General features: G+C 59.3%; 1 protein-coding gene across 1 annotated transcript; it reads left to right on the top strand.

The window, feature by feature from the left end:
• On the top strand, window positions 1-22,647 carry TRIM8 (tripartite motif containing 8). The gene is made up of 7 exons (XM_082765041.1): window positions 1-946; window positions 1,297-1,947; window positions 18,899-18,994; window positions 19,557-19,790; window positions 20,176-20,207; window positions 20,484-20,599; window positions 21,306-22,647. Exons 2-7 carry the CDS (start codon window positions 1,378-1,380, stop codon window positions 21,911-21,913), a joined length of 1,656 nt encoding a protein of 551 aa, XP_082621167.1. The 5' UTR covers window positions 1-946; window positions 1,297-1,377; the 3' UTR covers window positions 21,914-22,647.
• Window positions 22,648-27,715: the final 5,068 nt, after the last annotated feature.

The raw sequence follows: 27,715 nt of genomic DNA, 5'->3' as shown, positions 1-27,715 counted from the left end.
TCCCTCCGGGGGCGGCTCTGGAGCTGGGGGGGCTGCAATGAGAGCGGGCTAGGCTGGAGCCCCCCCCTCCTCCTCCTCCTTATTTTTTTTTTTTTTAATTTATCATTTTTTATCATTATTTTGTTAAGATTTTTCCTCCCCCAGCCCCTGCTGAGAATCCGGAGCAGGTTGATTTTGGGTTCGCGGCGCTGGGGCTCTCCCCCTCCCTCCCTCCCTCCCTCCCTCTTTTCCCTTCCCCTCCCTGCCCTCCCCTCCCTCCCTCCCTTTGCGAAACCCATTTTCTTGTCTCATTCCTATTTATGAACGGAGGCAGAGGCTGGGAGGGTTGCTTTGGGCTCGGGGCTGGAATCTCGTCTGAATGATTGGCCTGTCTTCCCTCTCAGCTCTCCCATTCAAGACCTCACAATTTTGAAGCAGGCGAGAGGGTTTTTTTTTTTCTCTTTTTTTTTTCTTTTTTTTTTTTTTTCTTGTCTTTTTTTTTTTTTTTTTTCCTCTTCCTTTTTTTATTTTTTCGCCGCTCTGCCGGGTGAGAAGCAAACCTCCGGGGCCGCGGAGAGAATTCGTTCCTTTTTTCACCGTCGTCATCGTCGCTGTTGTTATTATTATTATTATTCTCTTTTATTTTTTTTTAATCATTATTTTTAATCTTCCTCCTTTTCCCGTTTTGGAGCTTAACCCTTTGATCTGTTTCCTTTAAAAGACTCCGATTCTGAACTCCCATCAGGGAGAGAGGGAGGAGAAATACAGGAAAAAAAAAAAAAATCAGAGCGAGTCTGGGCTCTCAGCTGCTAGCCAGGTTGGTGGGGGACAAAAGTCCCTTTAAAATATTGAATGTCGGTTGCAAGCCTAAGAAAAGAAAAATCAAATCCGGAGCGCTAAATTTAGGAGGTTTATATGGCACTTGGACCCTGCTGCTGGATTTTGTATGGATTTTTTTCAACCTTCGGTAAGTTTCGATTCGCCCTCGGGGATAAAAAGAGACAAATTGCTGTTGGGGGTTGTTAAGACTTGGGGTTGTAAATCCTACAGTATCACGCCTTGTGTTTTTTTTTATCTTTTTTTTTTTTTTAACCGTTTGCCGTGCTTTTTTTTTTTTTTTTTTTTTTTAATGAAATGACACAGATACCGTGTTTTCGTGCTTGAGATTCCTAGAGTGCTGCCCCGTGGCTCTCGTTTTTTATTCCCCGATTTCTGCCATCCGTTGAGGGTTTTTTTAATTTTATTTTTTTTATTTATTGTGCGTGCCGGGGAGGAGGGGGGGAGCCCGGCGATTCACCCCGAGACTTCCTGTTGCAGGGAGGAGAGACCCCGGCGTCCATCTGTAGACCAAACTGAGAGCTTCAGCGGGGGGAGAGTGGCCAGAATCCGCCGGCAGAGATGGCCGAGAACTGGAAGAACTGTTTCGAAGAGGAGCTCATCTGCCCCATCTGCCTGCACGTCTTCGTGGAGCCCGTCCAGCTGCCCTGCAAGCACAACTTCTGCCGGGGCTGCATCGGGGAGGCGTGGGCCAAGGAGTCGGGCTTGGTGCGGTGTCCGGAGTGCAACCAGGCGTACAACCAGAAGCCCAACCTGGAGAAGAACCTGAAGCTCACCAACATCGTGGAGAAGTTCAACTCCCTCAACCTGGAGAAGCCCCCCTCCGTCTTGCACTGCGTCTTCTGCCGCCGGGGCCCGCCGCTGCCCGCCCAGAAGATCTGCTTGAGGTGCGAGGCCCCGTGCTGCCAGTCCCACGTCCAGACCCACCTGCAGCAGCCCTCCACGGCCCGTGGGCACCTCCTGGTGGAGGCGGACGACGTGCGGGCCTGGAGCTGCCCCCAGCACAACGCCTACCGCCTGTACCACTGCGAAGCCGAGCAGGTGGCCGTCTGCCAGTTCTGCTGCTACTACAGCGGGGCCCACCAGGGACACTCGGTCTGCGACGTGGAGATCCGCCGCAATGAGATCAGGGTAGGTCCCCTCCTCGCCCGCGCGCCCTCGCCCTCCGTCCGCCCTCGGGGTGGAGGTGGCCGTCATCCGCGCGGAGATGCTGCGGGTGGGTGGGATTGGGATGCACGTGGCGGGGTGTTGGACACCGCGTTCGAGGGCTGGCTGGCGTCGTGGTCCTTCTCCCAAGCGTGTCCCACCGTGAGACCCGCTTGGGATGGGGCAAGGATGTTCCCTGCCACCATGGAGGGAAGGAGGCTCCAGCAGACCCCTGCTGAGGATGCGCCCCGCAGCAGCAGCCTGCCTCTCCTCTCCCTCCTCTTCCTCCTCCTCCTCCTCCTCCTCCTGGACCCGCTGCTCTGTGGCGTGCCCTATTTGTTTCCCAACAGGCCTGTGTTTGTGTAGGGCCTACCCAAACCCCGTCCTCCTTCCCCGGCCCTTTGACGTGGTGCCCTCGGCGGCGCTGGGGCAGGCAGGAGGAAGTCGGCAGGAGCAGACATGTTAGATTGCGGCGACGCCGGGGCGCGGCGGGGAGGGGACAGGGACGGGGACGGGGCCATCCATGGGGGTCCCCTCGGCGTATGGGGCAGGGTGGAGGTCCCGGTGCTGAGGAGAGGGTGTTTTGGGGAGGAATCTCCCCGTTTTGGCCCCGCCGCGCTTCAGGGTCAGCTGGCGGCCGTGTGGTGAAACCCGTTAAAATCCGGCGGTGGATGGAGCCGTGTGGCGGTGCCGGGGGAGTTGGGGGCGAGCTGGGCTCCGTCCCGGGTCTGAGGCGCCCTGAAATGGGGTTGGGGTTGTCGGCTCGGGGGGTGACAAAGCCGCCGCGCGGCGGGGACGCAGGCCCTGTGCTTTGTAAGGCTGGTGAATGTCAAAGCCCGGCTCTTCCCACCGTCCTCCTCGTCTCCCCCTGAGGCCATGTCGGCCTTCCCCTCCCTCTCCGTAAGGCCGGAGCTGGGAGAGCTTCACGCCGGCGATTTGGGGCAGATCGGGGAGATTCGGGGCTTCTTGCTCCTATCGGGGTTCGGGGCTGGGTTTGGGCCAAACGCTGCGTTTTCGCCGGCCCCCGTCCCTCCAGCAGCGCTGGGTTTGGGGGAAAGTGAGGCTGCCTCGCCATCTGGCAGCAGCTTTCACCCTGCCTCCGGACCCCGGCATTGCCGGTGGGCACTGCGGGGCCCCGGGGACAACCCCGGTGCCACCCCCCCCCCGGTGCCTCCCCGCCGCGCTGCCCACCCGCTGCCTCGACCCTTCCAGAGAGGCCCCGGCGCTCGTCTGCCGAATAAATATTTAACAATGAATTGAATGGTGATTACTGTAAAATGGGGACGATTTCCTGTGTATTTTAATGTTGCCAAAATGAGTCACCATTTAGCAATAAAAAAAAAAAAAAAAAAAAGAGAGAGAGAGAGAGTCATAAATAAAAATTGCAGGATAATTACTTTCCAATTGGATGGCCAGGCCTGCGAGGGGGGGAGGCGGCTGTGCGCGGAGAGCCGCCAGCGTGAGCTAACAGGAAGGTTATTTTCCTCTCCAGGTTTTTTGGGGGAAAACCAGAGACCTCCACGGAGGTGCCAGCAGCTCCGCCACAACGCGCTGGGAAGGGGGAAGACCCAAGGCAGGCTTTTTGAGAAGCGCTTTGCTGCTGCTATTTATAGGAAGTCATTTTTGCCTCCCTCTGCCAGGGCGGAGGAGCCACCCCGGGAGGACTGCGCGGGGCCGGGCCGGGGCTGCTGGTGCGTGTGTTTCCCGGGAGCTTTAGGCAGGGACCCAGAGTGTTTTTCCAGGTCCTTTTCCAGGACGCTTTGATCTCATCTATTCCCACTCTCTCTGCGTTTTTTCTCTTTCTTTTTTTTTTTTTTTTCCTCCTGTTGTTGTTGTGGCTGTAGTTACGGCTGGATGCTCGCTGCTCCTTGCAGATTCATGCTCCTAATGACCTGGCGCAACGCTGCCGCTGGCCGGGCTGAGTTTTGGCCCCGCCGTGAGATTTTAGGATGGATGGCCAGGCGCTGAAGGTGCCCGTGTAGCAGGGCCGCAGGCTTCTTGTGTGACCTTGGCAAAATCCCATAGTACCTCCATCGCCCTGTTATCTTAATTTCCCGTCCCTGCCTTGATAATCTTGTCTCTCCGTGGGTGCTCAGAGGTTGGGGCAGCCCGGAGCTGGGCAACGGGGCAACCAAAGGGGCCTGCAGGTTGAGCAGCATCCCCGCAAACCGGGCAGAGCCCCTGGATGAAGAGCTGGCGAGCTCCTGGCTCTGCCCCGTGCTCGCTGTGTGGCCCTGGGCAGGTCCCTGATGGAAATCCTCAGCGAGCCACGTGAGCCGGTCCCGGCCAGGAATGCGGCTGCGTCGGCTCCCGAATTAGGCCACTTGCGTGTCCCATCCTGCGTGCGCTCGGCCGCTGACGGCTTCCCACATGCTGGGGTCGGGCACGGGATTCCCAGCTGCTGGCGGATGCGCTCCCCGAGCATCCGAGCCAGGCAGGGCTGGAAAGATCGGGGGAAGGCCCTGGGACCGGGCGGCCGTGAGCGATTTGTTCCGTGCGTGTGCCTCTGTGGCTCTCCTCCGGGAAGGTTCGAATTGAGAAATGAGTCAAAAGTTGGGAGGCTCGGAGCCTCGTCCTCCGCCCGCTGTCTGCGAGCGATGCGGGGCGTGAGACCGACCCCGTGGCGGAGGCGGCCCCGAAAGCCAGGAGCCCACGAGAGCTCCTCGAATAAACCGCCCTCTTCTGCCCCGTGTTCCTCCAGCCCACCTGGGAGGGTGTCGTGGCAGGGGAAAAGAGGCCCCAAACCCTCCGGGGGCAGAACCGGTGCTTTCTCAGCTGGTGATTTGGGCCACTGAGCAGTTGCTGGGTGAAAGCCGGAGAGCGGGGCGGCGTGGGAGGGAGGAGGAGGCTGGCCGTGCTTCGGCTCCCTGCTCCAGGGGCTGCTGCTGGGGTCGTTTTTGGGGGAGAGGGACCTCTCAGCACTGGGTTCTCCGCGCAAACCCGCAGAGCCCTGGCTCACAGTTGGGTGAACCCGAAGGTGCAACCATAACACAAACAGTAAATAAAATATGTGGTTAATCTTTCTTTCGTGGGCGTATAAAACGCTTACCTCCCCTTCCCCCCTGTGAGATGTTTTCTCCTTTGTTTCCTGTTTTTGTAGCGCTTAAAGAAGAGAGGAAAAAAAAAAAAAAAAGCCAACAACCCACCCTCTTTTTTTTTTTTTTTTTTTTTTTTTTTTTTGCTTCTTGACGTTTTGTTTTGTGTCAAGGTCTCCAAACGAGACATTTTCTCCTTCCGTCTCTGCCTCTGCTGTCAGAGCCGGGTGCCTCCCACCTGCTCTTCCCATGCACGGGGAAACCCACTTCCAGGGTTCAAACCGAAAGTTCATCCAGGCTGAAGTAGTTGCGTTGCCTGATTTTTGTTCGTTCACCCCAGAATGGGGAAAAAACGCGTGGCTGGGGCTGAAGCAGAGGTGAGAAGGCAGCAGCCGAGGAGTGATGGGAGAAGGGGGCTCGCCCAAACCTTTGCTGGGTATTGCCACGTTCGCCCCAGCTGTGTATGGGACGTGGTTGATTGAGGCTGGGGACATCAGAGCTTGCTCGAGGAGAACATTTAGAGCTGAAGGTGCCACCAGTGGAAAAGGGGTTAAGTTAGAGGCTCTGCCCCTGCTTCGGTTTTGTTGCAGGGAACAGGGGCGGCTTTCTCTCCGGCCTCGCTCACAGCACCGTGTGGAAGTCATGAGAAAATTCCTCTGCCTTCGGAAAATCCCCCAGCATTTTGGAATGAAGAGAGGGGGAGAGAGCGCGCTGGGGTGCCGTGACCTGCGGGAAGACCTTCGGGAGCCTCCTGCAGGCGGGTGGCAGCAGAGCTGGCCCTGCACAAATCCTGGGGACAAGGACCGGGCTCCTGGGTGCTCAGCGGGTCGGGATTCCCTTCCTTAGCCCCTGGATGAGCTCTGCTTAGGTGTTTTGTGAAGAACAGGGAGGTGAGCACTTGGTGTTCCCCAAAACGCCACCGGCTTTCCCTTGGTGGATGGCTCAGACACCAGAGACCCCTTCCCATTTGAGGACGGTGCCACATCCCCATCCCCATGCTGCTCTCCGTGCCAGAGCTGCGAAGCTGGGACCTGGGGAACCCCAGCACTGGGGTCGTCCCCACCAGCAGGCCCTGGCTGGAGCTGCTGGAGGTTGTTTTACTCCGAAACAGGTTTGGTGGCTCGCGCTGGGCTGGATTTTTTACAGGCTTCCTTATTTTCCAGATGACTTGTTTATGGGCAGCGCGGCACACAGCTCGCTGGAGGCCTTGTGAGCGCGGGTGCCCGAGTTCTCAGGCGTTAATTTCGCTCTTGTGACTTGTCGATGGTGTGGGCTGGTGCCTGGCAGGCGTTCCCCATGGAGCTTTTGGAGGGTACCTGCTCCCTGCGCTGCTTCGGTGGTAGGTCCTGAGAAGCTGGAGCAGCACAGACCCTCCCTGCGCCCTCCACCTGAGCCTCTGCAGCCCCCCCGGGGCCAAACCTCCACCCCCAGCCTCCTCCCCTGTCAGCTCAGCCCCCGTCTCTCCCTCCCCGTGTCCCCAGCTCCTGCCCAGGGGCCTCGTCCCAGCGCCAGGCTCCTAAACGGGACTGATGGTTGCGCCCTGGGACTCCATCGCTTGGTCAAGCTGCCCTGATGAGCAGTGACTTCTCGGGCCTTGGGCACTGGTGGCGATCCCAGCACCCACCTAGCCGGCTTCCTAGCAGCGTGCCGTCCATCTCTCGAGCTTCTTCGTGCTTTGCAGTCGGGGCAGCAGGGAATTTAAGGCCAGCCGACAGCAACCTGTGCCACCCCGCAGACCCCGGGGTGCCCAGCCGCCGTGGTGGGAACCCATCTGGCCCAGCAGCGGTGGGGTCCTCGTGGTCCCAGCTCTTCGGCTGAGCTGGAACAGCTGCCTCCTTCCCCAGGGTCTGGATTAAAGGCTTTTCCCTGCTGCTTTCCTGCTGGGCTTGAGCGTTTTCCTTCCCCTTAGCCCCATCAGGTTGCTCTAGACCTGCACGGAGAAGTGACAGCGGAGCTGGAGGACGCGGGCAGCCCGGTGGCTTGGCTCTGGTCTCCCAGCCAGCAGGTTCAGCCCCAGCTTTGGCTGGTGGTGAGCCTCGTACTTAGCCCAGACCCTGATTTAGCCTAAATCTAACCCATGATATTCATGTCAGTGCCACGTGGCCACAGGTGTTGGGCGCACCACTCTCCTCGCACCCACCAGCGTGGTGGAGATGGAGAAGGTGAAAAAAACCTCAGTGTGACACCCCCACCCTACTCCTCAGCCCCGGGTGAGTTTTCGGGGGAAGATGTGAGCCCCAGGACCTTCTTCCCATCTCCTCCCCTCCCGTGGCTCCCCCGGAGCCGCCGCCGCTGGGCCCCTGCCCCTTTGCGAGCAGGGCAGAGCTGCGGGGTGGCGGAGGGGCGGGCGGAGGAGGCACATTTCCATGGCTCACAAAGGGCACAAGCGATCAGCTTCGTGCAACTGCCCAAGAATAAAGAGGCTCTTACATTGCTGCCTGCCCTGACCTCTCTCCGCTCTGTTCGGGAGGACAGCCTGTGACCACACAGGGATTTCTGAGCCGTGCTTCGCAGGCAGGCGGTGGGTTTTCTGCCCCCCAGGTCCGCCCGCAGCTCTGCAGCTGCCCTATTTTTGCTTGTTACCTGGCTGTTTGCTGGAAACCCTGCTACGCGGGGGTAATTTTTTCTTGCCTGCTCTTTAATTTCACGTAATTTTTTTTTTAATTTTTTTTTTTTAAACCTGACACTGAAATGGGGCTGAGAGCAGCAGTGCTTCCAGAGCAGGGACAAAAGTAACCAGGAAACACAGGGCAAGAGAGGAGGGAGCGACACCGAAACAATGAAATAGCCAAGCAAGGAAAGACTGAATGCTCAATAGCACAAGCCTTTGCAGAAATGCCTGGCTAGTGCAGCATTTTATAATCAGCTTCTGTGCTGGGCTGGCCTGCAACAGTAGTGTGATGGGGGAGGAATGCTTTGAATTAGCTGGATGCCAGAATTAATTCTGTCAGGATTCAAACGTACATGTACGTACAGCTTTATAAATAAACACTTGGAGCAAGATTCTGCTTTGCCACGCAGGCTCTGGGGCGGAATCTGGTCTGGCCTCGCTTTTTTTTTTTTTTTTTTGGTCTTTTAAGATAAAATGCTGTGGCTCTGCCCGAGCCTCGGGTGACTTGGTGAGCTCGGGGCGTTTCGCAGCAGGGAGGCGCTGCCGTGGTCGGAGTCGGGGGACGATGGCTCGGTGGAGGCAGGGCTGGTGCGGGGTGTCCTCCTCTTCCCTTTCCTCCACAGGAGGAAGAGAGGGGGCAGCCGGCCCTAATTCACCCAGCAGGGCTGAAGGCAGCGAGGTTGGGAGCCGGAGGAGAAGCCTGGTCCCCGATCGGCGGGGCTGGGTGGTGATGCGCGAGCACGAGACGCGGGACGCACGCGAGAGACCGTACATCTGTCCTCCAGATGAACTCCGGGAAGCGCTTCCCGGGGCCGGATCCTTCCTGATAAGGACGGCTTTGGCCCCTTCTCGCCAGGGGATCGTGCTCGTCCCCTCGCTGCCTTGTGATTTGCTTGTGATGGTAACGTGAGCAACGCTGCTCGGGGCAGCGCTCGGCGGCGGTGGCTTCTGCCTACCACGCTCACAGAGCGAGCTGGTGCACCAGGCCTAGAGGATAACAAAAAAAAAAAAAAAACAAACACATAATGATTTAATTTCTCACCCTTTTCCCCCCCTTTTCAGTGTTTTTTTGTTTCTCTCCCCTTACCTTTCCCGGCTCGGTTCCTCGCTCCGTGGCCGTTCTGGGGGGGCCCGTCTGCGGCGCGGGTTGGAAGGGAGCGAGCTTGGGGATGGCTCCAGATGAGGCAGTTGGCAGGGAGCGCCGTTCCGGATGGCTGTGTCTCTCTGAAATATGAGTAAACGCTGTCAGGCCGGCCGACGGGGGGACGCGGGGCTCGGGGAGGGCTGAGCTGCCCTCTCCTCCCTCCACCCACCCCGGCACGCAGCGTCCCCTGCTCGCTTGGCGTCCCCCCGGCTCCTGCTCGCCTCCCTGGGTGCCCTCGAAGCTCCATCCCAGAGCTGGAGCTTGGGGAAAAGGGGCAGAAAATTCCCCTGTAGCCTAATGGGGGCGGCAGCTTCCTTCGCCCTACACCAGCTTCATCCAAAACCGATTGATCCAAAACCGATACGCGGCTCTGAAACCCCGTCCCCAGGAAGGAAAGCTGCCACCCCATCCCCTTGCCATCACTCCTGGGTTTTGGTGCCCCGAGGAGCTGAGCCCCGTGCTGTGGTGCTCAGCCACACGCTCGGCTGTTTTTATGGCAATGTTTTGGGCTCCTGGACCTAGCGGTGACGCATTTGGGAAGCAGAGGGGGGTGGCTGCCGGTCCTCCCGCGGGCAGGGGGCCGCGGCCCTCTCCCCGCCGGCTCTTTTTGGGGTGGGAGCTGGCTTTCCCTGCAGGTGAAACTCCTCAGCGCTCAGACAAAGGGATGGGGGTGCGGGTGCCTCCCTTTGTTCTCGGGTCCTGGTGCACCAGGCTCCGCCGGCAAAAGCCCCTCGACGCGCGGCTGGCGGGTGGATGGAGCGGAATAAATGCGCCGCGAGGTCTCCGTCCCCGGCGCGGTCCCTTTTTTTTTGGGGGGGGGGGGACAAAGTGACAAAGTGCCTCCCCCCCCTTCCCCGCCTGCCCTCGGGGGTCGTGGCAGGTCCCTCGTGGTGAGGGGGGCGGCTGGAGCCGGGAGGGAATTCCTGCAGCTCCCCTGCGCGGTGTGGCTGGGGGTCAGCGAGCCCTGCTTGTGTTGGAGCTGGGTTTTTGTAGGGCTGGGGGGCAGGATCTGCCCCAGCAGGGCAATCGGGGCGCCTTTTGGGGTTATTTTTGGGGCGGGGGGCTGGAAATGATGCCGTGTGTGTGTCCTGCAGGGACCGCTCCTCTCCAAACCCATCACCCACCGAGGACGTGAGCCCGGCAGGCGCAGCCACGGCTCGCCCTCCAGCCTGGGGCTTCGTGGCATTTTATTTAACGCCGGGGGAGGAAAAGGTCAGCGTGATCTCTGCAGCAACCCGGCGTCTGGGCAGAGGGACGGGGGTGCCACCTGAGGGAGAGAAACCGAGCTGGGGGCTCTCCTGGGGGCCAGCAGCAGAGGCTCAGGCTGGTTTTGCTGACGGCTGGCCCTGCTGGGGGTGGTGCAGCATCCCTGGAGAGCTGCCCCCACCCAAACGCTTCTGCCCTTGGTCCTCCCCAAGGTTGGCTCGTGGCTACCGCTCTCTGTCAGCACACGCAGCACTGATCTCCATCCATCAAGGTGCTTTTGCAGTAATCTAATAAATAACAGCGAGGCGACAAGCGCAAGCAAAGCCCTTGTCTGCGCCGTGCAGCCGCCCGCCAGGGCCCTTCCTTCATCGGGAAATGTTCCTTCTTCCCAAAAGGCAAGGCCCGGCTCTGCTGGAGAGACGGACGAGAAGCATCCGAGGAGACAGCTTTGGTGCTGCCCCCGGTAACGTGGCAGAAATTTGAGGGAAATGTTATGGTTTTTTGCTGGAAGGTGGAGGCTGGAGCCTCCTGCCAGCCTGGGCGGGTGACGGAGGAAGCCGGGGGTGTGAGGGGTGCAGGAAGGTGAGGAGAAGCCCCCAGGTAGCCCAGGAGGTTGGTGGTTTATCCATGGGGGTGAGGAGCAGGTCCTGCTGCTGTAGAAAATGGCAGCGTGGTCACGGCTGGAAATGGCTCCTCCGTCCCCGGCGCTGCCCCGTCCCGCGTGGCCCTCGGCACGTCCTTAACCTTTGTGCTGCGCCACGTCCCCCTCTAAAAGAGGATAATGGAAGCGAAAGAGGGAAGCGGCGGGCGCTGGAGGCACCTCGGGCTGCCAAGCCTGATAAAACGCTGCTGAGCTGCCGGAGACCCGAGGAGCTGGAGGTTTGAGTCGGGAGATCAAATGCCAGGTCCCGCTGCCCTCAGATTTCCCCGAGGAAAGCTCTGCTGGGCTCTGCTGGGCCCCGGCTGCCCGCTGCACCCGATTCTGCAGCATTTGACGTGGAGAGAAGGGCAGCCAGCAAAATTCATCGCCTTCAGGGCTGGAAACGGGGCTTTAAACGAGGAGCTGAGCGGGTGCTCGCCCCCTGGAAGGATGGAGCCGGCCGGGTTCCGAGCTGCCGGGCTCCCGTGTGCCAGCAGAGCTGGGAGATAAATGACACCTCGGGGGCCAGGGATCAATAATGTCAAAGGCTGGCCCGTAATCAGGCGAGATTAAAAACCAATGACAGGCGTCCTCCGAGGAGCACCAGTCAGCACATTAAAGCACCACGTCGGGGCTTGCAGCCGAACCCCACGCCATCAGTGATGTCCCCCTGACGTGGAGCACGTCCTGCAGGTCTCCCACACCGCCCCGTCACCTTCCCCACGCCGCTGGGGATGCGGGGCGGACAAAAATAAAGCCAGCCAGGCTTTTGGGGCTGGATTTGGATTTGGGGCTGCAGCGGCCGTGGCGAAGCAGGAGGCTGCTCTGGTGCTGCGGGTACCGCCTGGTTTTGAGGAGGGGATGGGAGAGAGCCATTTGGGAAGCTCGGCGTTATTGAATGACTCCTCGAATGCATTGTTTTACCTGTTTTTATCTATTAAACTGGCACCACAAGCCTGTCACCACCCGTGGGCAGGCGATGGGCAGCCGGGGCGCGCGGTCGCGCCGGTTTTCGGGCGCTGGCGTTGGGGCCATTCCCGTGGGAGCCGGAGCCGGGCACCTTCCCACGGCGAGCAGCAGCCACAACCACAGATGGAGAAGGTGGAATTGATTTATTTGCAAGAGCGAATTAAAATAAACTCCAGCCCCTTTTTTTTTTTTTTTTTTTTTTTTTTCTTCTTTTCCCGTGCATCCCGCGAGGGGTACGCGCTCCGTGGCGGCTCGGCGGGGCGGGCTAGGAAATGGGAGGTTTCCTTCCCGAGCGTGAGGGCGATGAGAGAAGGGGCCGTGCCCTCCTCCTGGAGCTGCCCCAGGAGCTGGAGGTGCCGGCTGCCTTTGCCCCGGGCTCCTTTTCCCCTTCCTCCCCGCCAGGAAACCCGGCCGTGGCGTGAAGTAATGCCTGCTGCCGGCGAGCGCCAGGAGCGAAATGAAGCCCTGGGAGCGCGAGCAGAGGGGCTCGCCTCTCCCGGGGCTCCCCCGGCACCATCTGCGAGGGGATTGCAGGATTTTGGGTGCCCTGCTCCCCTCGGGAAGGGGCTCGTGCAGCGCCTGGGAACGCGCCGAGCGCCTGCCGGCGAGGAGCCGCTGCTGGCGTCGCGCCACGAGCTGGGGGCCTGGCGTCTGTTTGATTCCAGACGTGTTTACGGCGCGCGGCTGGCGGCGAACTACAGGTCCCAGCATGCTCCCTCGTGGCTCCCGGGCTCCGGCAGGAGCAGGGAGCTGTGGGACTCGTAGTTCCCACCCGGGTTTTGCTGTTACAGAGCTGGGTTCGGGTCCGGCGCCGCCAAAGCACCGGGTCCTGGCCTCCTGCGCCCTCATCCTCCAGCCAGCGGCTTGCGTGGTGCGAGGGCAGACCGGCCTTTTTGTGTCAGCGAGCCGGGGAGGGGATTCGGTCCCATTCTGAACTCATTTGCAACGTAAATATTTTGATGGCGAGGCCGTTGCTGGGAGCTGGGTGTCACGGCGAGGCGCCGTGATTCATTCATGCTGCGGCCGCTCGCGGCACAATGAGGCGGTGCTGGGACCGATCCCAAGGATTTCCTGTGACCGCGGCTGGTGGGGGATGCGGGACGGCACGTTTGGCTAAGCCAGGGCCCTCTGCTCCATTTCTTTGAGCAGCGAGCACTGTGCCGTGCCCAGCCTGCTCAGGACTCCCCACCTCCAAAATCTGGTGGCTCCCAAAGGGCTGAGCTTGCGACAGCGAGGCCAAACCCCTGGCTGTGGCTCTGTCGCAGGGTGTAACGCCTCGTGCCTGCTCCTCGGAGCTGCTCCTGCTCCAGAAGCCGGCCAGGCTCTGTGTTTGTCCCCCCAGCATGTGCTGGGCAGGGCTGGTGGCCGAGGCAGGAGCTCCCTGCGTCCCTTTTGCGCCGCTCGGGGCCAGGTGCGGGCTCTGCAGCGCCCAGATTCGTTCTGGCACCCTCCGTCAGACGGTGTTTGTTCATGCTGCATTTTTCTTTTTCCTGGCTTGTTTGGACACGCACTGGTACATTCACGGCACTCAAGCAGTAACGTGAGGCTCGTTCCCATTAGGAAAGGGGCCAGGATTTTTTTTTTTTGGGGGGGGGGGGCTGGGAGGGCAGCTTAAGCAGTAAGTTTCTGAGATCTTTCCTTCTGTTGCCACACCCTGCAAGAAAGAGCAATATCCGCGGCTTCAGCTGCTATCGCACGGCTCCGAACGTCTCTCTTTTAATATAGATTGGTATCATTTTGCATTTTAAAGTAAAAACACGCTGCAAGCTGCAGACAGCTGTCGGTTGGCAGCTTTGTTTGAACATCTGGTGTTGCTGGGCTGCTGTTCAGCACGCTCTAACTATGGGATTCATAAAGATTATAATCCGGGCTTTCAGATTCTCAACAGCCGCCTCGCAAAGGGGGAAAAAAAATAAAATAAAAATAAATAAATAAATTAAAAAAATGAAATGGGCGAGGGAGAAAACCCAGCGGCTTCCCTGCGAGCAGGCGGCGGCGCGGTCGCGGTGCCGGCTCCCCACGAAGCTCGGTGGTGCCCTGCTCCTCGAGCATCCTCGGTCCTAAACCACGAGGGGCTTTTAGTTTGCTTTCTCTCCTTTTTTTTTCCCCACGGTTTTTGCCCCGAATCTCCAAGTCTCGTGTTCCTCGGGGTGGTTTCTGTCGCCACTTAGCTGGAGCAGCAGATTTCTGCTGTGGCTTTGGGGTAAATGTTGGTGAGGGCTGCAGGCAGCGGCAGGACCTTGTTTTTTTCTCTGTAGGGTGAGTGATGGAGGAGCCAGGGCTTTGAGTCTCACGTCAAACCCTGCTTCCCAGGAGAAACTGAATCCCTTTCCTTGAAGCAACCCAAAGGTTGAGGGAGCCACCTCCCCAAGCCCTACCCATTCCCGTGCAAGTCAGGCACTTTTCCTCGGCACCTCGGAGAATTAAGCGGCCTCTAAGCCCCTAACAGGTTTTATAAATCTTGTTAGTTGATCTGCATTTTTGCAAAGCTCTTTGAATCCAGCCGATTGGCGCAGAAGTCACCTTGACTTGCGGGGAGGCGTTGACTCCCGAGTCACTTTCAGGCTCCATTTGTCAGTCGGAGGTGCACCAGCAAGGCCCCCCCTTATCTTTAGTAGGAAAAAAAAAAAAGCTGCCTAGAGAAATGGAGCTGTGCTAGCCGGTAATAGAGGTGCGTGTAAACCCGTTCTGCCCTTGTTTGTGTTGATTTAACTTCCCAGTACAAATTAAAATAGCCTTGAGCAGTTGGAAGTTTAACTAGATTGGATGGGAGGGGGGGGGAAAAAAAAAAATTGCTGCCTTTAAATCAAAGCGGGGAGTTCTTGTTGTCACCTCTGCACGTAGCTGGCATCGGGGTGCCCTCGATCACCTTCTCGAGGGTCTGTGTCCTCGGGCAGGCTCCCGGGGAGCAGAAATCAGCCCCTGCCCACCCCGCTGAGCTGGTGGGATGTGAGGAAGGGCAGGGGGCTGCCGCTGGGGGCTGGGGTCTTGCCGTGGCAGGGCTGAGCCCCGAGCAGAGGTCTTTGGGCAGGGGAGAGGCGGCTCAGCCTTCGGCGAGAGGGTGGGAGAGGCTGGCTGCGTTTCACCCCTGCGGGGAGAAGGCTCTGAGATCACGCAGGCCAGCTGGATCTCGAATCCAAGATGTTTATTTGGAAGAGGGAGCGAGGCTTTCTCAACCACACAGGGGCTGCAAATGGGGGCAGGTTGGCCGCCGGGCGATGGGAGTGGGTTTTTAGGGGATGGCCGCTCTGGGAGGTGAGGTGTCCCGCCTGGCATAGCCTGGGGACCGCTGGCCGGGACCAAACGCAGCAGGTTTGGGAGATTTTTGGGATCCAGCAGCTGGGACGCCGGCGGATCAAGGCAGGACTGGGGGTGCTGCCAAAGGCTGTTTATTTTTGCATGGGGATTATGGAAGGAACGACTCAGGGGTGGTGGAGCAGCGTGGAAGAGGGCTCGTGTGAGGAGCAGGGCGTTGTGATGTGTCCGAGGTACGGTGCTGACCCAACACCCATCCGTGCCCGGACTCAGGAGCATGGTGAGACTGGGTTTGAGGAGGTGATCTGGCTGCAAGCAGGCTGCTTTTCTCCCTGAGTTAATTTTTCAGCTGGATTCACGATGAGGAAGGAGCAGATCGACGAGACCAGGGACTGAGGAAGGAGAAAAGAAGGTTAAGGAGGGCTCCTGTAGCTCACACGGAAATTGAGAGCAGCTTTCAAGGAGCTGCAAGCACAGCACGCGGAAGGGGCAGGACTTTTTATGTGGTTCCTTAGGCTCTGAAAAACCATGAAGCCTGGTGAATGGGGTCCTCCCCGTCCCCACAGCCCTCCCCGGGGCTGAGGGCTGGAGGAAGGGCTTTGCCTGGGGCAGGACACCTTCCCCCATCCCCTCCCAGGGGTACAAACCCATCTCTCCCCCCACAGACCGCAGGGTCCCGGTGCTCTGGAGCACCTCAACCCGGGGTTTTGAGGCCAGCAGCCTTGCTGCAAGGCCCAGCTTTTATTTTTGGCGGGGAGGAAGCACATGAGGGCCCGATGGTGATGTTTGTCAGCAGGGCCCAGATGTCCTGCAGGTGTTGGTGTCAGTCTGAGGTCTCAAGGGGCTGGAAACACTTGCTAAGAGCACTGGGATCCGGATCTGAGTCCCGAAACTTTGTAGGATACCTCAACGCCCTGAGCTTTCCTGGCGCTGAGGTGCTGCTGAAGTGGAGGGGAGGCCCCATGGCATGGGTTGGCTTCGTGTGGGTCCAAAAAATGGCTCTCACCACCTGTGATGGTTTAGGAAGGGCTGGGAAGGGCCAGGCCACCCCGGGCAAGCAGCTGCTCAGCCCCAGCACCCCTTTTGGGGCTGTCCTGGGAGCAATGGGGCCTGCCGCAGCCCGGTTTCTGCCCGGGGGGAAGGCCTCGAGCTCCGTCCTGAGCCCCCCCCCTGCCTGGTGGTTACTGTAAAGGCGTGCAAGATGAAACCCCGAGCAGCAAACATTTCCTTCCTGTCTCTGCAAGCCGATCGGCCTCCTGCAAGCAGAGCAAGGGGGGGTCGAGAGCTGCTCCTGCCCGGGCCTGGCAGCAGGAGCCATACGGGGTGGTGGTCCCGGGGGTGTGTGGGGTCTGTGGGGCTCCCCCGGTGTCCCCATGGGGCATGGTGACCTTGGGAGGTTTCCCTCCTGCCCTTCAGGTGTTTTCCCTGCTGGGTTTGGGGTGTCCCCTGTTTTTGGGGGCTCTGTGAAGAGCAGCGTTGGTGTTGGTGAGGGGACACGTCCTCAGGATGGATCAGGACACCTCCACCCGTAGGTTTTTTCTCAGAAAACCATCCCGCTGCCGGCAGAGCGGGGCCGAGGAGCAGCAAATCAGCCAGGGGAGGCGAAAATTGGCTCTGGCATCCCCACCCCGGGGCCGCTGGCTGCATTAGCATTCAGCGGCTGTGACCTGGGGCCCGGCTGCAGCCCCCCGGCTCCGCGCCGGGACGCCGGCCTCAATGAGCGCCCTTGATGCGGGGCCCTGGGCCCAGCTGCAGGTGTCTGGAGCCGTTCCCGAGAAAGGCATCTGCCCTTCAGGGCTCCTCCGCTGCCTGGCCCACCTTCCTCCTCCTCGCCCTTCCTCCCCAGCCGCCCCGCTCCCTCCGTCCTGGCTTTCCGGCCGCCGCAGACAATGTCCCCATTCACCACGGCCGGGGGAAGAAGGAGGGATGTGGGGAGCCCAGCACCCAGCTCCCCAGCTGCAGGGGCTGCCTCGGGCCAGCCGGGCTTCCCCTCCACATTGTGGGGCTTTTTGAGGGAGTTTGTGAAAGCCCCAATGGGTTTGGGGGGTCAGGGAGGGCTGGTGGACGGATAAACTTCGTCCAGGTTTCTTTAGGGCACGAGGGCTGTGGGGCCGGGGGTTTTGCTTTCCCACTTTTTTCCCACTGCCAGCAGCGGGACGGGGTCATAAGGAGAGGATGGGTGGAGGAGGATCATCTCCCTTTTCCTCTCTATTTCTCCACGAGAGGGGGGCGATTACGTTTAATTCCAGCAGGGTAAGCCGGTGTCCAGCAATTAGCGCTGTCTCGCTGGGACTGGGGTAGAAGAGCCAATTACCCCGGCCGCAGATTAATTTATTAATGATTTGTCAGATTAGCTGGCATCCACTCTGCTGACGTTGCCATACAACGCTCCCCCGTGCTGGGGGACCCCGTCTACAACTGTGGTGGGAGATAGCTGCAGATTTGGGGATCCTTCTGGGGATTTGGGGCTAATCCTTCTGGGGGCTGAGGTTCTCCTCCAAACCCCGCAGCTGGAAGGCCTCCGACCACCCTCCCGTGCTTAAACTCCTTCAGCTTTACTCCTGCTGCTCAATATAGGGCGTTTGGGGGCCCTTTTGGTGCAGTCCCAGCACCTCAGGAGACAAACTGCGATCACGGAGCCTGGGAAGGGCTCGCGCGAAGAGCGTGCGCGGAGAGAGCCGCAGCTCTCCCAGCACCAAGGTCATGCATGAAATATGAGAAATTACCCTGAGAAATCCTGATCCTGGAGGAGGAGGAGGAGTTCATGACTTCAGAAATACCAGATTTGGGAGGGGATGGAAGGGAAAGGGATATATTTTCCTTTTCAAAATACCTAAGGAATTCAGCCTGCGCTGCAGAGACAATGAGATTTCGCTCCTCGGAGCCAGCAGGGGCAGCTCGTACCCGAGTGTCTTGTTAAGGGTTCAGTTGCCGTGGGTGAGAAGCCCTCCCATCCCGCAGCAATCTCAGGCACGTATGGTTTTAAATCACCCTAAAATCAAGAGAGTGATTCAAGTGTGAGATAGGAAAAAAAAAACACAACACGCTGCATGTCCTCTATTGGAAACCTCTTAGGTTTCTACAGCTTTAGGTTGGATTTCGGTCACTTTTTCCAGCTGTGGGAGGGTATTGAGTGAACTTGAGCTATGAAGTTGTGTATAGATTTGTGACCTCGTGTCCAGGGGGTGTTGTAGGGTGGTTCTGGCTGTGGGTGTGGAGACGGCGAGGCTCTCGGAGCAGGGAGGGAGGCATAGAGGACAGCTCGGTGCAGAGGATGGTGCCCACAGGGGATGTGCTGGCCACCAAAATCAAGGACCCACCACCCACAGCTCCTGCTGGAGCTCCTGTGCCATGTTATCAACCCTATTTTGTTTTTTTTTTTTGGGACAAGCACACCTCCCAGGCTCCGTTTTGGGGTGTGTGCTCTGTCTGCGTGTCCTCCGTGCGTGTGTGGGCACCGTGCACGCATGTGGAGCGCGGCTGTGAGTGGGAAGATGGTGTTGTGTGTGTTGGTTTTTTTTTTTTTAGCTCCTCGTTATTATTAGTGCTGGGAGCTGCTTTTAGGACGATTGCTCTGTGTGGGGCTGACCCGGCTGCCGAGCGCAGCAGCGCCGGGGCTGGAGGTGCCCGAGACCTGAAGCAAAACAACAGGAGGGAGAAGGCTTCAAATTCCTGCTCCCGAGCGGAGTCGGAGGTGACAGCCTTTCCCTGCGCTGCAATTAATCCCAGCAGTGCCTCTGCCACCCCCCTCCCCCTCCCGCCTAGTCCAGGAATTAATTACTTGATTATAAATCCCCGAGCGGCGGTTTATAATAGCAATAATCCCCTCGAAATTCATCCGCGCTGCCTGTGCCTTCCCGGCTCGCCCCCGCCGTCGAGAGCCTCTCGGGCCTGGGGGGGAAACACGGGCTCGGTGCCACCTCTCTCCGTCCCTCCCCATGGCGTTGACTCCGGCAGGGACAGGGGAAGGGACCCGTGGCAGGAGGTGAGCCCCTCCACGCGTCCCCCGAGGTGCCCAGGGCTGCGTGGGGCCGCCGGGTTCGCCTCTGACGTGCCGCCCTCTCCGTGCCCTGCAGAAGATGCTGATGAAGCAGCAGGACCGCCTGGAGGAGCGGGAGCAGGACATCGAGGAGCAGCTCTACAAGCTGGAGTCGGACAAGCGGCTGGTGGAGGTGAGGGGAGCTCACCCTGAAGGGGTTGGGGTTGTGGGGTGGGCAGCGGGGCTGGAGCTGCTTGGCGTGGAGGAGCTGGTTGTGCTGTACCTGCTGTCTCCATTTCGGCCCTGGCAGGAGTATTTTTTGGGGAAAAAAGGTGTTTGGGGCTGCCCTACAGCCCCTTGGGTGTTTGGGTGAGGGTGGAAGCTGTCCTTAGGTACCAGACATCGCACCCTCAGCTCAGCACAGCCGTCAGCTCCATCCCAAGTGGGAGGGAAGGGTCTGGAGGTGCAGATCCCCATAAATCCCTGAAATACCCGGGAGCTGAGAGCTGCAAGAGGGCGTTTTGCTGGGACACCGATAAAACAAGGTGGGCTCTTGCTCCTTGAAGCCCCATTTGGCCTCCTGGGGAGTGGAGGAAAGGGTCAGGAGCATGGTGTGTCCCCAGCATGGGGCTCGGACGGCTCCGGGGTGGGGATGGGATGGGGACAGGGAGGGTTTCTGCAGCTTGTGGCAGCTGGGGAAGGACCCAGGGGCACCACGGGGGTGCCAAGGGGCTGAGCCTGCTCCTGCCCCCCAGGAGAAGGTGAGCCAGCTGAAGGACGAGGTGCGCCTGCAGTACGAGAAGATGCACCAGATCTTGGACGAGGACCTGCGGAAGACCATGGAGATCCTGGACAAGGCCCAGGCCAAGTTCTGCAACGAGAACGCCGCCCAGGTCCTGCACCTCAACGAGCGCATGCAGGAGGCCAAGAAGCTCCTCAGCTCCGTCCAGGTCATGTTCGACAAAACCGAGGACATCAACTTCATGAAGGTGAGCCCTGCTGCTGCCTCCAGGAGGGTTTGGTGCCGCGGGGACGGCGTGGGGCACGGCGAGGAGCAGGGGACGGCACCGTGTTGGCTCTGCTGCTGGCTCCTGAGGGGTCAGGGCGAGGAGGGGTGGACGAGGACACGCTGCGGATGGAGCTGGGATGGAGCAGCCTGGGCTGTGGGGACAGAGGGGTTTGGGGCTCGGTGTCCTGCTGGATTTGGGGCTCATTTAGGATGGGGAGGGCAGCAGGAGGCATGAGACCACAGTGTTTGGAGGCAGGCACAGCCCTGGGTGCTGTGGGGGGGACCCAGAAGGGGACCCAGAAGGGGAGGTGGGTGCTGGGGCAGGGCCTGTCCTCACTGACCAGGGCTTCTCCTTCCCCTCCTAGAACACCAAGTCTGTGAAAATCTTAATGGACAGGTAAGCCCAGGGGTTGAGCGTGTTTGGGGGAAAGGGGAATGTTGTGGGGTGGAGGTGGAGCAGGGCTGGGGATGCTGGAGCTGCCGGGGGGCTGCGGGGCTGCCCTGAGCTGCTGGGGAAGGGTGCGGGTGGTGGATGGGGGCAGGTCCCTGCTGCCTCCCTGGGGAAGGGATTTGGCCTTGGAGGGTGTGTGGGAAGGAGCCCGGGGGGGATCCAAACCCTCCCCTGTGTGTGTTCTGTCCCTCACCTCTCCTCTCCGCCCCCGGTCCCCAACAGGACCCAGAACTGTACAGGTGGCAGCCTGCCTCCGCCCAAAATCGGGCACCTCAACTCCAAGCTCTTCCTGAACGAGATCGCCAAGAAGGAGAAGCAGCTCAGGAAGCTGCTGGAAGGTGGGTGAAGCTGAGGGGGTGCGGGGGGGACAGGGGACAGGCCCTCGCTGCCTCCCAGTGGGTCCCAGTGCGAGGGGGTGGGGAGGGCCATCGGGGTGCAGGGACCCCCGGGAGCCCCTCTGCGGCCGGGTTTAGGACACGGAGATGCTGTGAAGTGGGATGTGTTTGGGGGTGACACGACAAAAGCTGGCCACGGGCAGAAAGATTGGTAGGAGGACACAGGGGTCACACCACGGGCAGGGACAAACAGGGACCGATGTGGTCCCACAGCCCCCATCCCGTGCCTGGGAGCTGATCACATCCCGTGGAGGCTTCGTGGTCCTCTGTTCTCGGGGGATTTGGGGTTCTGCTCATCCTGGGACTGGGACCGAGCTGTGTGTGGGGCTCAGCCTGTGCACGTGCTCAGAGACTGGCACTTGGGGCCAGCCTGAACCTGCTGGCGAGGTCCCCAAATTCACCTGCAGGTGGGTGAGCGCCCTGTTCACCAGCAGCAGGGCAGCCTGGGGGCTTTCAGCTTGTGCAGGGCCAGGACACGGGTTTTGGGGCTTCAGTGCAGCTTCGGGCTGGTGGCTGGGACACCCCGTGTCCACCCCACTCTTGGCAAGGAGCTGTGCCATGGTGCACGGGGCTGGGACACGCAGCAGATCGTCCCTGGGGCCATCGGGACGAAACCTGACGTGCTCCTGCTCTCCTGTTCCCCCCGCAGGTCCCCTGAGCACCCCCGTCCCCTTCCTGCAGAGCATCCCCATGTACCCCTGCACCGTCAGCAACTCCGGCGCGGAGAAGCGCAAGCACTCCACCGCCTTCCCCGAGGGCAGCTTCCTCGAGCCATCGTCCGGGACTGTGGCGAGCCAGTACATGAGCCAGGGCGCTTCGGCCGGCGAGGGGCAGTCCGCACAAGCCATGGTGCCTTGTAGCTCCACGCAGCACATTGTTGGACTTCCCAGCGGCCCGCAGCCGGTGCACTCGGGCTCTGTCTTCAACCCATCTCACTACCCCAACACCACCTCATCTCAGCAGTCCGTGCTCTCCCAGTACGGCGGGCGCAAAATCCTCGTCTGCTCGGTGGACAACTGTTACTGTTCCTCGGTGTCCAACCACGGCGGGCACCAGCCCTACCCGCGCTCGGGGCACTTCCCCTGGACGGTCTCCTCGCAGGAGTACTCGCACCCGCTGCCGCCCGCGCCCGCCGTGCCCCAGTCGCTGCCGGGACTTGCGGTGCGGGAATGGATTGACGCGTCCCAGCAGCACGGGCGGCAGGATTTCTATCGGGTCTACGGCCAGCCGTCGGCCAAACACTACGTCACCAGTTAACAGCCACACTCTCCGGAGAGGCCTGGTTGATGGCGCGCTCGGAGAGAGAGGAGTCTGCTTTGTTTGGGCTTTGTTTTGTTTTCTTTTCTTTCCAATCAAACCCGGTTTCCTTCCCGCCTCGTGCCTCTCCAGGATTTTGGGGAGGGTTGTTCTCTCTCATCTCTTTTTTTTTTTTTTTTCCCTTTCCGCTTTGAAACAAAATAATAATGTTTTGTTTTGTGGTTTTTTTTTTTTTTTCCTTTTAATTTTTTTTTTTAATTTAATTTTGGAAAGTCCTTCCTGTCCCTCGCTGGGAAAAGACGAGGGAGAAATTACACGGAAGAAATCGATGGGGATTTCAGTCGGGCGTCTGGTTCTGTGCGTCACGCTCCTACTTGCTACTCTCTGGCTTCGGAAAACTTCAGAAGGGACAATTGCACCTTCTCCGTTTCAACTTCTCTGAGTTCATTTTTTTGGTTTGGTTCAGTTTTCCCCCTTTCCCCAGCCCCTCTCTTCCCCTTTTTAAAAAGAAAAAAAAAAAAAATCTATCATTGATTCAGTATGAAATGATACGTGTAGATTTTGGGTTTGTTACTTTTTTTTTTTTTTTTTTTTAAAGGCTGATTTTTTTGTGTTAAAAGGCCACTTCTCATGCATATTGGCATTTTTTTTTTTCCTTCTTTCAGAGATTTGTAAATACACAATGGCAGGAAATTTAATGCACAAAAAAAAAAAAAAAAAAAAAAAAAAGAAAAGGGAAAAGAAACTTTAAAAAAAAAAAAATGAATAAATAAAAAAAAAATCTGTTCTAGTTTTCAGGAGGGGAAGCGTTGCTGAAATGCAACCCCCCCCCCCCAACGTATCGCTGATGCAACTTCCTGTAACAAGCACTTTGTATAAAAAAAAAAGTGGACTTCCTGCTATAAGGCACAGGTATTTATTCTGTAACCAATTTTAGAACACACACAGAAAAAAAAGAAAAAAAAAAAAAAAAAGAAAAAAAAATATTCAAATAAATGTGATCACTTAGTGCAAATGCCTCGCTCGGCTGCGGCTCTTCCCCGCGAACGGGAGCTCTGGCAGGAGGCTGCCCCCCAACCCGGGGGGCATTTTGGGGACGGGGTGGCCGAGGGGGGACAGAGATATCGTGACAGAGAGCTGGCGGCCTCCTCTGCTCTAATTTGGGGCTGAAACCCTCCGCGGAGGAGCCCCGAAGGCAGCGTGGGGGCACGCGGCCCCGTCGGGACGTGGAGGCGGTGATTTACGCTGCGGGCTCGGCGCCGCCAGGCTCCTTCCTGCCCAAACCTTTCCACCGAGCTCGGAGGAGGCCTCGGGTTTGGCCGGCTCTGGGGGACGTGTGGGAGGCTGGACGGGGCCGCCAGCAGCATCTGCGGGTTTCGGGGACCCCAAAAAGCCTCGGAGTGGCTGCCAGCAGCGCCGGTGCCGCGTCCCAGCCCTTGTGGGGTTGGTGTCCCCTGGGGGATGCCGGAGAGGTGACTCCATGGGCTCCCTCCCAGCCCGCGAGGATGTGAGTCAGGCGTGGGGCCGGCCGGGCCGCATCCTGCCCACGGCCTCCAGAACAATCCCCATTGTGGGACTATGGGATGGGGACGGTGCCCGACCTGGTCCCCAAGGCCTCGTCCCCGCTGGCAGCGCCCCAGGCCGGGGCGGGGAAGGGCGAGGAGGAAGCCTTTGGCTGGGGCCGCAAGGGGCGAGCTCCTTATCTGGGGAAAAATGGTCAAAGAGCAGCTTTGGGGAGCCGGTAGGGATTTTCTGTCGTTCTCTTCAGGTTTGGGCTTGTTTGGTTTTTGGGTTTTCGGTTGCCAAATGGCCTCCTTTTCGCTCTGGTTTGGATCCCCTCCGTGCTGCTTCCCCCTCACCCCTCAGGAGAGCCAAAAGCGGAGGAGAAGCGGGGCCGAGAGAGACGAGAGCTCCCCATCCCCTGTGGTACCGAGCCCATTTCCACCAGACAAATCCTCACCCTTGTCCCGTGCCTCGTCATGGGGAGCACCCCACAACCACAGGTGCCCGTTTTGGGGCCCCGGTGCTGTCCCCCGGCCCCGAGGGGGACACGAGCACCCGGTTCCACAGCATCACTCCGGTGGCACGCAGGGACATGATGGCCTCGCCCGGGTGGGCTGTGGAGTTGTAGGGCTGGCAGGAGGGGAAACCCGAAGGTTTTTGGGGTTTTGTTGATGGATGGCTCGGTCCGAAGGGGGAGAGGAGGAGGAGGGGGCGAGCGGGGGCCCATCCATAAACAGCTCGAGCTGTGAATGGAAGGAGACGGATTAGGAGCCGGGTGAAAACATGTCACGGGGCGGAAAGAAAAACGAGCAGCTGGGCCGGACCAAATTGGTGCCTGATGAAGGACATGGGGCTGGGTGGAAAAAGGATCTCGGGGCCCGGCGGCGCGGGCGGGTGGGGGCAGGCTGATGGGGAACAGCTGGGGCCGGACACGCACAGCTGGCGGCACGGGGCGAGCGGTGCCATCGGTGTGCTTGGGCACCAAGCACGTCACGGGGTGGATGCTTCATCCTCAGCATGATCCTACAGACGGGGTGGCAGTCCCGGGAAGTAATAGGGTTGGGATCCTGCTCCTCCGGCGTTTTAGGGACTTACCCAGCAAGGCTGGGGCTCCTCTGAGCCAAAGGGTCCCCAGGTGGAGGAGCCGCTGCTTCTTGCACCATTTGCATAGACGTAAATAAGCAATCAGCATAACGAGGGAGAATGCAAACCAGGCTCCCGCTTCGCCACCAGGTCCTATTTTTAACCCCGCAGAAGGATTTCAGCGCGACCCCGCGCTCCCTGCTCCGGCACCTGCACCGCCCCCGGGGCGGGGAGCTCAGACCCCAAATCTCCACCGGCTCCACTGCCATTAGACCGGGAAATCTCCTGCAGAAAGACACCCCAGTGTCACACCCCAGCCCGGGGGAGCCTTTTTGGGCTGACGACCCCCCCCAGGGTCCCATTTAGGGCCGGGGCGTGCACCCCAGGACCCCCCCTCCCCAGGATCGCAGCCCCATGCTTAAACATGAGGAGTATATTTAGCTGCCGTCAATTTAGGTTCGCGCATCAACCTTATAAATATGAAAGCCCATCTCGGCGAGATGTTTAAGATACCTCATCAGCCCTTGGAAAAGATGCAGGAATATTAATTAGCCAGATTTGGGTATTATCTCGTAATGAATAAATGAAGAGACTCGCTGCATAAGATGAAGCACCGTCGGCTCATCGTTGGTTTGGGTTTTTTTTTTATTAAGGAAAGTGAATTTCGGAGGTCGCTCTCTCCCCTCACACCACGGAGGGGCTGCTGTAGGGTTGGGACCGGGCAGAGGGGGCCCCCCCAGTGCTCCTCGAGCCATGTGAGGGCCCCGTGCTGCTTTTGGAGCCCCATTTCACGGCAGGTCCCGATGGATGAAGTTTTCTGCTCCCAAAATTTGGCCCCCGCTGCCCACATCACATCTGGTGCCGGAGGGACGGGGACGGGCTCAGAGCCCTGCCCCAGCTGCAGTGACCCCGTGGCCTCCCCGTGCCCAGGACGGAGCCATCCAGCGCAGCCTTCTGACCCTAAAAACTTATTTCTAGCTCCCTTCTCCTTTCCCCCTCGGCTGTTTCGTCCCCTCCATCCAGGCCAGGCCGTGAACTTCCCGATTGCTGCAGAAACGGGGATGAGGGACACTCTTCAGATGGAAAAGCCAAACGAAAAATGGCTTTGGGTGCTCCTGGGACACGGCCGCTTCGGGGCCCTTCTCCAGGGGGATGGCTGGGGAGGCTGTGGGGCTGGTCCCAAAACCCTACAATGAGCAGTGAGCAGAGACACGGCCCCGTGGGGAAGGGGACGGGAAGGTCCCCATCACCCGTGGGGTGCTCAGAGCACCGCGGGGGCTGCGCAGCCCCCAGCTGGGGCACCCACATCCCCCCCCGGGAGCATCCCTATGAGGAAATCCCCTCATTTCTCGAGATTTTGGGCCCGAGCAGGGGATGTCCCGGAGGTGGCAGGGGACGGGGGCTCGGTGGGCAACGGGGAAGGGACGGGGTGGGAGGCAGCGGCCACCCCGGGGAGCGTCCCCGGAGCCGTCGCGTGGCGGCTGCCGGGCGGCGCGTGGGGTGCGGGGCGCTGCCGGCTGCCGGAGCTGCCATTGTTTGCCTTCAATCAAGATGTTTCAGGCGGAATCAAAAGCACCAACTGGGGAAATCATCATCACAAAAAATCTTGCGCCTGCAAAATAGGTCAAGTAAGACTCCAAAGAGAGAGAGCGTCTGATCTGCATCGCGAGGAAGAATGGCAACAGCTGTGATCTCCAGTATATATGGAGGGGCTGCGGGGAGGGGAAGGGGGGGGGGGGGATAAATATATATATCCATGCATATGTATAACCGCTTACAGCTGTTGGGCCGTATGTTCATTAGGGCCAACTGTTTTGGAGGCAGAGGGATCAGCGCTAATCGGGAAAGGGAGTTTTATCATCACATTCAGAGGCAAAAGTGTCAGGAGCAACTGCGGCCCCCCCGGCCCCCCCGGCCGCACCAGCTGTGCCGCGCTCCCTGCGCCTGATTCAGCAGCTCTGCGGGCCCGAATTTGGGGTGATCCGTGCACGGGAGACCCAGCCTGCCCTCCCCGGGGACCCAAAGGGCCCCTGTCCCTCGCAGGGTGCCCGGTCCCCAGCTGGGGACACAAGCACCGCTGTCCCCCGGCGCCTCGGTTTGCCCAGGGCAAGAGCTGTGGTTTGGGACCCCCCCGGACATCCCGGCCTGGTGCTGGTCTCACAGGTGCCGGCTGTAAAAACGGGATCAAAACTCGTGTAAATCCTCGTGTCTGGCACTGGGGGGGAAGGAGCCGGGCTGGGACAGCTGCCTCGGCCACCCCGAGCCGCCTGGCCCCACAGGGTGACAGCCAAAATTGTGGGTTTGGGCCCAGCTGTCGCACACGGGGGTCCCCAACCCATGGGTGATGCTCGGGGCTCAGGGACCCCGCTGTCCCCCCGCTGCAGACCCCAAATCCATCCCCCTCGGCACCCCGAGGAGGCAGGGGCTCGGCTCCGCCGGCAGCACGAAAATAAAGGTTGCGGAGCCGAGCAGCAAGGACAAGTTGTATTTAAAAATACCTCTCACCCGGATGATTTATCTGCAGGGCGTTCCTGCCAGCTCCTCATGTAGATCAGGCTCGGGGCCTAACCCACCTGACAGCTCCCCTTCCTTTTAGGATTATTTATTCGGGGCTGCACGGCGCTGTCCTGCGGGGCGGGCACGGCACGGCGCGGACGAGCTCTCCTTCCAGCCTGTCCTCCTCGGATGGGGATTGTCTTTTTTTTTTTTAATATTTTTTCCCCCATTAAAAGGGATAGAGATGCTCACCTTGTTCAACCAGCTACATGGGAACGGCGTGGGGAGGTCCCACAAAGCCGCCCCCCCAGCCCGGCTGCAGATTTAGGGGAGTTTTTACTTCCAATCAACCCCTGGAAAGGGAAATAAGCGAACAGATTGCAATAAAAAAATAAAAATTAAAAAAAAAAATCCAACAAGCCCCAGTTCAGCCAACTGAGCCCGGAGCTGCAATTTAGCCAGGAGCCAATCGCGAGGCCCCGGTCCGAGCTTGTTTCCACTTCGAATAAAATAAAATTAAAAAAAAAAAAATCCCCTTAATTGAGGGTGGCTGCCCCAGGGTGCTGGCGGAGGGGCCAGGATGATGAGCCCTCCAGCCCCGCATCCCAGAGGCGCTCCTGCGGGGTGCACGAGGCCCTAAACAAGTGGGCAACAGCGGCCAGAGAGGAACAAAAATCCCCCTGTTTGCCTCTCCTTCGGGCGGCGGATTCTTATTCTTAT

This window comes from Aythya marila (genome assembly GCF_965140915.1).
Source record: "Aythya marila genome assembly, chromosome: 7".
In the NCBI taxonomy this organism is placed as follows: Eukaryota; Metazoa; Chordata; class Aves; order Anseriformes; family Anatidae; genus Aythya; species Aythya marila.
The sequence above is the reverse complement of the archived record's forward strand: the minus strand, read 5'-3'. Positions and strand labels throughout refer to the sequence as shown.

Bases quoted from the DNA above. Each gene is read 5' to 3' on its own strand.
- TRIM8 (XM_082765041.1), top strand. From the start codon at position 1,378: ATGGCCGAGAACTGGAAGAACTGTTTCGAAGAGGAGCTCATCTGCCCC. The intron at 1,948-18,898 runs GTAGGTCCCCTC...CGTGCCCTGCAG, and splicing joins TCCGCCGCAATGAGATCAGG to AAGATGCTGATGAAGCAGCA. The intron at 20,208-20,483 runs GTAAGCCCAGGG...GGTCCCCAACAG, and splicing joins GTGAAAATCTTAATGGACAG to GACCCAGAACTGTACAGGTG.